The 9,270-nt window shown below is 58.1% G+C and overlaps 1 protein-coding gene across 4 annotated transcripts in view; it reads right to left on the reverse strand.

Annotated features, from left to right (window-relative positions):
- AP2A2 (adaptor-related protein complex 2, alpha 2 subunit) overlaps nucleotides 1–9,270 on the reverse strand; it is an 83,093-nt gene that overhangs the window by 26,909 nt on the left and 46,914 nt on the right. For 2 of the 4 annotated variants that reach the window (XM_012651996.1, XM_012651995.1), the window contains exons 3-6: nucleotides 9,000–9,142; nucleotides 7,162–7,355; nucleotides 4,427–4,556; nucleotides 912–1,013 (exon numbers count right to left, since the gene is read on the reverse strand). In XM_012651996.1, coding sequence (XP_012507450.1) covers nucleotides 912–1,013; nucleotides 4,427–4,556; nucleotides 7,162–7,355; nucleotides 9,000–9,142 — 569 coding nt within the window. The remainder of the gene's footprint in view (nucleotides 1–911; nucleotides 1,014–4,426; nucleotides 4,557–7,161; nucleotides 7,356–8,999; nucleotides 9,143–9,270) is intronic. The other 2 variants (XM_012651994.1, XM_012651993.1) reach the window with 1 other exon arrangement.

The following is a 9,270-nucleotide window of genomic DNA, read 5'->3' on the forward strand; positions in this document are numbered from 1 at the left end:
GGGAGGCTGAGGCAGGAGGATGCTGGAGCCCAGGAGTTTGCGCCTGCTGTGAGATGTGATGATGCCACCGCACTCCAGCCTGGGCAACAGAGAGAGAGAGAGAGACCCTAGCTCCAAATAAAAAAAAAATCCCAACGCCATACAGCCAGAGGGGTTAAAACCCCAGAGAACAGCAGTAAGTGATGGCTGGTGCCGAACAGGTGACCACGCACACGCAGGTGGGGCGCCTCAGGTTGAAGAAGAACCACCCATGGCCCAGCCGGGCCACGCCTATGTGGACACCCACCAGCACTTCTCGTGCGTGGACACCAGGAGACACCACGGCCGCACACTAGACCATTCACAAGAGCTCCAAAGTGGAAGGGAACTACATGTTCGACGGGACAGTGGATAAAGTACACATTCACACAGTTGAAGTCTATGCAGCATCAAAACTAACCGAACAGAAGCTACATAAAACAACTACAAGATACTCACAAACAACGTTGAGCAAAACAAGTCAAATACAAAAGAATACATGCTGTAGGATCCATTTACAGGAACTCAAAACACAAAGTTAAACAACAAGGTACCGGACGAAGTCTCAGGTGGTGAAATTATAAAGGAAAGCAAGGAGTGGCACCACACGAAGTCAGGAGCGGAGCTCCCCTCAGAGGGGAACTCAGGGCTTCTGGGCAGTGGCAGCCCCGCCCTCCACCCACGTGGAGGCTGAGGACTCGCTCACTGTCCTGCAGACGGTGTCCTCAACAACCAAAAAGGTCGGAAGAAAAGCCAGGCACTAACGAGGACGGTTTCCATTCTTGGATTTTGAACTGGGCCAAATACCTTGCATTCCAAAAGTAAACTAATATACAAATTAAATCACTAGGACAAAAACCCACACTGACTTCTGCCCTCCCATAAGCACTTACTCTGCTTAATCTAGAGACAGCCAAGGAAACAGACGTTTTGAACTCTTCCGGGTTCTTCTGTGCCAGTGTGGTGATCAGACTCGTGGCGGCAGTTACCACACCCTGGAGGAAGAACACACATGTACAACAGACCCTTGGATTCCAGTCAAAATACTTGAAGTTGGGGGACCACTCATCTTAAACACGTTTTCCAAATAAAACTTTAAGAGCAACAAACTGGCGGCCCACAGGCCACCTCAGCCCTCAGCCGTCAAACCCACTCTGACGGCTCCATGCTGCTTTCCAAGACAGGTCCTCTCTGAAAACCTGGAAATCTAGCCGTGCTCAGCCACAGCGAAGGCAGGGGCGGCGGGGGCACTGGGGGCAGCTCGGGCTGCACCCTCCACCTGCGCTACTGCCCCTCAGGTCTCGTCACCTGCACCTCTGACTTAAATTCTCCCAACTAACTGTAAAGGGAGGCAGCATGGTTATAATTCCTCCAAACCCAGCCGACTCCCACAACCAGAGGTAGCTACAGGAAACAGCTACTGAAAGGTCTGTTCTCCTTTTGGAAAAGCCATAGCCGTGTCTCCGCCACTCCGTCCCTGGCCCACCACAGGCTGGACGAGAGCCACAGGCACCCGCCCTTCCCCGCACTCCGCCTGGCCTCGCGGGAACAGATTCCGATCCCAGGGCCACCGTCACCTTCCAGGAAGCACGGAGGAGCCTGCTAGGGTCCCGAGACAAACTCGTCATTCACAGTAACTCATACCCCTTGAAAGACCTGGGTTAAGTGGAGAAGTTTTGGGCTCGCTTCCTCATTCTGGGAAAAATAAATTTTAAAAAGTTCTCTCACAAATATTAACAAAAACACAGGCCGGGTGCGGTGGCTCAAGCCTGTAATCCCAGCACTCTGGGAGGCTGAGGCAGGAGGATCACCTCAGGTCAGGAGTTCGAGATCAGCCTGAGCAAGAGCAAGACCCGTCTCTACTAAAAATAGAAAAAATCCGCCGAGCAACTAAACCTGGAAACAAAAAATTAGCTGGGTGAGGTGGTGCGCACCTGTAGCCTCAGCTACTCGGGAGGCTGAGGCAGGAGGATCACTTGAGCCCAGGAGTTTGAGGTTGCTGTGAGCTAAGCCGACGCCACAGCACTCTAGCCCGGGCGACAGAGCGAGACTCCGTCTCAAAAAAAAAAAAAAAAAGACAAAATGAGCAACCCTTACTGACTCTGAAGCTGTGAGCAGTTAGCTCAGGAATTGTCTACTCGAATCATTTATTAACCGGGCCTGCTGGGGAGCGGGCGCAGGGCTGCCACGGTGTGCGTGGGCAAAGCGGCCAAGCCAGGCGCCACACAGCACTCTCCCAGAGGGCCGTGTGCACTGCCTCCTCGGCTTCCTGATGCAAACGTGAAAGCTGCATTACAGAAACAGGTCTACTGGTCTTCTTGTACGTTTCCCAGCCGGCACAGTGAGTGCTGACAGCTTTTCCATGTCCACGGAGAACTGAAGAAACTACGTGTTTATAATACGTAGATTCCAGCAGGGCAGACAGAACCTGGGCTCCGGAGTGCTTGGACAGAGGTCTGCTCCGCCAGGAAGACGCGCCCGTGGAATCGACGGAGCGGCAAGCCGACAGCCGACCTGCAGGCACTTGCGTGGGGCCCTGTCTCAACACGACACCTCCCTCAGGGCCCAGGACCACCTGGCCCAGCACAGCACCCAGCGTGGAGCTCAGGCCGTGTCACTCCCCGCCACCCGGCGCAACACACCACACTCGACACACGGGACTTCCGCGCCTCCTCCACCTGGCCCTGCCCACGCCTCCCTGCCCCACTCCCTGAGAGGCACGCGTGGGCAACTGACACCCTTCCGGGGTTCCTGCCTTATGACCAGAGAAGCCAAGTCTCAGGCCTTCCCCAGCGTCACAGCCAGAAGGAGTTCTACGAAAGCCACGGCCACACTGGGCACAGCAGCCTGAGAGACGCGAGAGCAGGCGCTGGGAAGAGCTGAGGTTGGGCGAGTGTCTGCAGCAGAGGGGCCTTCCTGGGTCTGGCGTTGGCACCCCTCGACCCATCGGCTTTAGCCTGTGTTTCCATCACCTAGGACCAAGAATATGCCAACCAAGGCACCTGGAAAAACAAAGCTGCACATGTCAAAATGCAAAACCAAACCAAGTAGCTGGGGTCCCGGATCACAGCGTCCAAGGAGAGGCGCCCTGTGGCCCTGAGGTGCAGCCCTGTGGCCAAGGGAGCACCCCTGCATCTGCCAGAATCCCACAGGACATTCGCGTCCCATGTGCAGAAAGCACTGAGGGAAGCGGGAAGTTCTGACCCTCCAGCAGCCCAGCCTGCACTGCTCTGTTGGGCAGGAGCGCGGGACCACCTCGCCCACCAGGCCCGCCTGCCGCCCTCGGGCCGCACGCCCTGCACTTCCTGCGGCACTGGGTCTTCGACAGCCCTCCGTGAACTCCTGGTTCGAGCCTGGGTCTGCGAGAAGCTCTTTGCCCTTTCTGAGCCTCGATACCCTCATCTGCAAGATGGGAAAGGCCAACTGCCTTCCAGGGCCGCGTGGTGGCGCGAAGCCTCCGACCTCACCAGGAGGGGCCTGAGCCTGGACAGCCCCCAGTGAGAGCAACATCCTCAGCTCCTCCTCCTCCTCCTCCTCCGGCCCCTCGGCCTCACCCTCAACACGACCTGCAGGTCCCCGGGACGGGGCGAGGACGCGGGGGAAGCGCAGACAGCCATGGGGTCACAGCAAAGCACCTGGTGCAGCTCCCACACCTGCCCTGAAACCATGTGTGATGACTGTTCACTTTCCATTCCCTCTTCGAGGCGGCTCTCTCTTCTGGGAAGAACGCAGTGGTCGGCTAACACACTCACACCTGTCGACTCCGTGGTGAAGTATCTGTGTCACTCTGATTCTCTCACTGACACGACGGAACCAGGCAGGACACGGCCACTCTGCCCCACATCTGCCCCTGCCAGGCGCGGGGAGCGACTGTGCTCCACGCCCTCATGCAGCCCCCTGGAGTGAGTCACCTGACCCTCCACCCCTCGTCTGTGAGGTGGGGTGGCCGCCGGGCCCAGCCCATGCAGCAGTCACGGAGGCCGGCGAGGCTGCAGGTGGAGCCTTGGTGGGGACCACAGGACTCCCCACCACTGCCCTGAACCAGGTGGAGTCAAGGACACCAGGTGGGAGCCGTCCGCCTGGCCAGGCTGTCTCCAGGAGACACGGGCCTCGGTGCTGCACACAGGTAGCGCCTCTGCCCTTAACCAGGCCCACGCAGGGGGGCCTGAGCAAACGCCTAGTCACAGGGTGAGCCAGAGACGGTGTCGTGACCCCACCCCAGGAAGGGAGACCCCTCACCCTCTGCACAGGCATTTGCACACTCGACGCACTCACGTCCCAAATGCGCAGCTGCAACAGTGCCTGTGCAAGCCTCTCCTCGGCACCCCGAGATCACACTGGTCGCTTTCACAAGGGCTATTTCAAAAAGGCCGTGGGTAAGGGTGGAGTCGAATTCAAGAACACTCACCAAGTGCTGGTCGTTGAGGAGGTGAACCACTCGGGACGTCCAGTCACCCATGGGAACGAGATCGGGAGACGTCCTGTACAAGCGCAGCAAGCACAGGGCGGCGCTCTGCTTCACGCTGTCCATGGTGTCTCTGAAAGACAGAATCGGCCTCACTCAGAAGACGAGTGGCCCCGACGAGCCAAGTGCAGGACAGCTGCAGAGACAACATCACAGTCACCAGGAGTCCGGGGCCTGGGTTGGTCTGCCGTGGCAGTCAGGAAGGCTGGGACGCCATTCACGCCCCTTGTCCCGCCAAGGGTCTGCTCTGAAGGGCAACGCCAGAGCTCGCGGCAGGTGGCAGAGTCCTGCCGCAGAAGGTTGCGCCGTCAGTGGTCCCACCGCCAAGGACAGCAACTGTGACATTTCTCCCACAACACTGGCTATGTGGGCTGGCCACATTCAACTAATGTTCCTCGTTAATTGTTCAAACTACAGCATTTGTCTTACAATTCACTTAATAATTCACAACCACAACAGAAAAGCGTCGGAGGGCCTCGCTACTGTGGAACTCCTCATCCCTGTGGTGATTTCCTCTCTTGCCTCCGAAATGACTGGCGCGCCCCCTCTCTGCCCCACCCCGGCCTCCCTTCGCCCTAAGCGAGCAGAGGTGGGAGGCCCGGGAGCACCTCGGCGTGGAGGGCACCAGTGCTAAGCCCGATGCGATCCCGAGAGTAACGAACGGGGAGCTGTGAGAAAAACCCGTTATACCTACTCCCAGCGGCCACAGACACCTCCCAGTGTCACTCAGACCCTCAATCACACTGCGTAACAGCCCTGGTCCATCTCAAAAGGGATGACTTCTGGGCCAGGGAGCCAGCGCCCAGGGGCCGGAGGTTCCCTGCTCCCCCGAGAGCACCTGGGCAGGGTGGAACCGAGGCTGCGGGGAGGCTCCTCGGCTGCTCGGCGTCCGGCAGGCCTGTGCGGGGCACAGACGCGCGGCGTCTCCTCCCCTTCCCTGCCCCAGCCAGAGCTGCTAAGCAGCTGGGACAGCATCAAGCCGGCCAGAAACTCTCAGCAGCAGTCGAAACACACCTGGAGAAGAACCAGCACTTCACGCAATCACAGGGAACAGCTGCTCCGCGGGAAGGAAGGAGGGGTTTGGGGGCATCTTTCCATTTACCCCTCGGCTTTTAGCATCTGTGTTCCTCAGTGAGGCCAAACCAACCTGAGAAACCCTTGACCCCCCACACTACTGCAAAGAAAAATTACTTTGAGTGAAAACTTCTTTTGGATGCAAACACCCCTGGGGAAGAGGGTGTCCCTCTGCCAGTCCCCACCCCATCCTCAGATCAGCCATGGTAGGAACCGGGTGTCCACGCTGGTGAGCAGTCGAGGCCACGCAGGGGTCTGTGCAGGGCACAGCTGGGTGGTCACCACCAGCTGACTTCCGGGCACTCCCAGGACTGTGCGACGCCCGGCCGTCCTTCAGCAGACACATCGGCTCAAAGTAGCCGGTCTGGTTCCACGCTCGCAGCCACGAAAGCCGACGCACGAGGGAGGGTTACCGGCCCACCACTCCCACACGGATGTCCACAGAGACGCTTCCAGGCAAGAACACAAGGGGAGGAGGACTAAGGCACCACCATCCGCTCTGCTCGGCCACAGCGCTTCCTGCCACTCCACCGAACGCCTCCACGTTTCTGACATCGCCACGCGGGCTGTGGGCTGTTGTCCAACTTGGCCACGTGTCCCAGAAGGGCAGGCAGTGGGGCCGCGGGACAGCCCAGGCTGCTCTGAACTCTTCCAGAGCTGGTGGCTCAGCCCCAACTGGCCCCTCTCCAAATGGGGGGTCACTCAGCCTAGAACTCTCCAGAGTCTGCTACTTGGCCTCTTCATTGGTGAGGCTTTTTTTTTTTTTTTTTTTTTTTTTAGACAGAGTCTCACTCTATTGCCTGGGCTAGAGTGGGTGCCGTGGCGTCACCTAGCTCACAGCAACCTCAAACTCCTGGGCTCAAGCGATCCTCCTGCCTCAGCCTCCCGAGTAGCGGGGACTAGAGGCATGCGCCACCGTGCCCGGCTAATTTTTTCTATGTATTTTTAGTTGTCCAATTAATTTCTTTCCAATTTTAGTAGAGACGGGGTCTCGCTAGAGTGGGTGCCGTGGCGTCAGTCTAGCTCACAGCAACCTCAAACTCCTGGGCTCAAGCGATCCTCCTGCCTCAGCCTCCCGAGTAGCGGGGACTAGAGGCATGCGCCACCATCCCTGGCTAATTTTTTCTATATATTTTTAGCTGTCCAATTAATTCCTTTCTATTTTTGGTAGAGACGGGGTCTCGCTCTTGCTCAGTCTGGTCTCAAACTCCTGACCTTGAGCGATCCACCTGCTTTGGCTTCCCAGAATGCTAGGATTACAGGCGTGAGCCACCGCGCCCGGCCTCGCTGAGGCTTTTGTGACAGAGCAAGACGCAGAGCGCCATTCCCTCAGTGCCCAGTGAGGCCGGAGCCCTTTCTCAGCGTAGCTGTGGTTGGCAGGGCCTGGGCAGGGCTGGGCTTTCTTCCTTGACCTCTTTTTAAATCTCCGCGGTGCTGGGGAGGATGAGTCTGACTAGACTTCACCTAAAATCTAAACTTGTAATTCCTGGTACAACCTTAGGCTGTATCACATCTCCACTAGGTAAGATGGGGAGAGAGTACAACATCGTACAGATCAAAGAGGTACACATTTGATGTATTAACATGACAGGCCAGATACACACCCAGCTACGAGGATTTTAGGGACCTCCCCAGCAAAGGCCTCGGCCATCTCCCGGCTGCCCACGTTGGCGATGCAGTGCAGGGCCAGGCCCATGAAGGTGGGGTTCCGGCTGGCCAGGTCATTCTTGATGGCGTTGTTGATCAGGCGGATCAGCTCGCTGTTGGAGTTCACCAGCACGGAGATGAAGAGGTAGCCCTGTGTTCAGGGAAGACAAGACAACAGAAATGCTCACGACAATCAGTCCGGCTGTGGCCTAGAAACCTGGCACAAAACAAAGCCTGGACGCTGAGCCTTCAGCAAGCCCCTGCCCCATGCACAGCGGAGAGGGCGTGGCAAAGAGGGCTGTCTTCACCTCGAGCAGAGCACAGTTCTAGTGCAGAACTGCAGGATGTCTGGGCTCCCGATCCTGCCATGGAACAGCTTTGCAATGGGGCGAACCTGCCCAGGATGCCGTTAGCCAGATGGCAATGGGAACCAGACCCCTCGGGCCTCCCCCGAGTCCCACTCACTCGTCTGTAAGCCCTGCGGCTGAGTGTCCCGGACGTCACACTCCCCTCAAGTCGGGGTGGGAAGGAACAACTTCACTGAAAGCCTGGTTTCAACTGCACTGACCTCCAGAACGCTGCTGACTGCTGCCTCCCCTCCTGAATCTGCCGTATCCCGTGTTACCCCCACCACCAAGCTAAACCCAGGCCTGTGTCAGCACCACCTCCCCACAGCCATGCACGTGGGTCACGGCCTCCCCGGCTAGGAGGACACAGCTAATGATCACTTACCACCCAGATCAAAGGCGTACGCAGCTTCCCGCGGCTCCAGAAGGAAGGCCCCCCCGCAGCTCTCACTGCCCTTTACTGCCCTTTCGGCTCCGCACCCTTGCGTCAGGGCTCTACCGGGTGCTCCCGCTCTGCTAACCGCGCTCCTCCCACCCTCAGCCTCACTCGGCGCATCTGCCACCTCCCCAGGGTCCTGTCCAGGGTGCTGGCCACAGCTGCGATCCTTCTCATGAGGCCATGTAGCACCTGACTCCCCACAGAAAAGGGCCGGGCCCTGTCTGCTTTTGGTCCTGAGTCCTTGAGGGACCCCCACCCCCCGCACACCGCCTGGCCTGCAGCAGACACTCCATACGTTCTTGTCGAATAAAGACCAACACTCAACAAAAACCCTTAGACATCTGGACTATCTTAACTCCTAAGTTAAATTTTTTGACAAATAGAGGAAAATGTTACTTTATACCACTGAGGAAAACACATAAAAATAGCATTCCGACGAGAGAGCTAAAACCGCGAAGCCTGAGGTGGCTTCAGAAGGGGGAGGCCACCTAGGACCGCACATCTGGTCTGCAAGAGGGCTGGGGAGGCAGAGGGCACAGCCCTCCGCATGCAGATTCAGCGTGTGCTTCAGAAACAAGACTGCGAGGGGCCGAGGACGAATCTGGCCGTAACAGCACAGCAAGGTGGCACGGTGGGCAGGGGGTGCCTGCCTGCGCTCCCACGGCCGGCCAGGAGGACAGAGTGGAGCACCGATCACCTGGATGCCCGCAGCCCCGGTGGACACCAACACGGAGATTCCCAGGCTGGTGAGAAGCGCAGCCACACAGAGAGCAGCCAGAGAAGAGCCTCGCCCGGCAGAGCCCCCAGCATTACTGCTTCTGGAAGAGCGCCCCCACCAGCAGGGCCCAGTGTCTGCCCAGGCGCTAACTGGGGGCTGACACACATCGCCAGCTGCACCAGACCCATGTGGCCCGTGCCAGACGTGCAGGAGAGGCAGCGGCGTCTAGGCCAGCACGTGTCGACACCGTCAGGCTCACGCCACCATCCCAAGCACCTCCGGGGTACTCACAATCTGCTTTTCCGTGTATCTGTTTGAGCTCAGCAGGTTCACAGCCTCCATGTGTCCGAAGTCGATGTCATGACCAAGGAGGAAGATGAAGAGCAACTTGCAGACATACTTTTTTTTGCTATAGCCATCAAGAGCCTTGTCACCTAAAGAAAAGGCAGGGAAAGGTTTTATTCCAGGTGGGTGAGGCGAGGGCAACAGAGAACTCAGCAGCAGGAAAGAGGAAGCGTCTGAGGAACCTTCAGCAGAGGCCGCGGCCGCGGGGCAGGTGTGC

The sequence above is a fragment of the Propithecus coquereli genome, unplaced genomic scaffold (assembly GCF_000956105.1).
Source record: "Propithecus coquereli isolate 6110/MARCELLA unplaced genomic scaffold, Pcoq_1.0 Scaffold377, whole genome shotgun sequence".
Classification (NCBI taxonomy): Eukaryota; Metazoa; Chordata; class Mammalia; order Primates; family Indriidae; genus Propithecus; species Propithecus coquereli.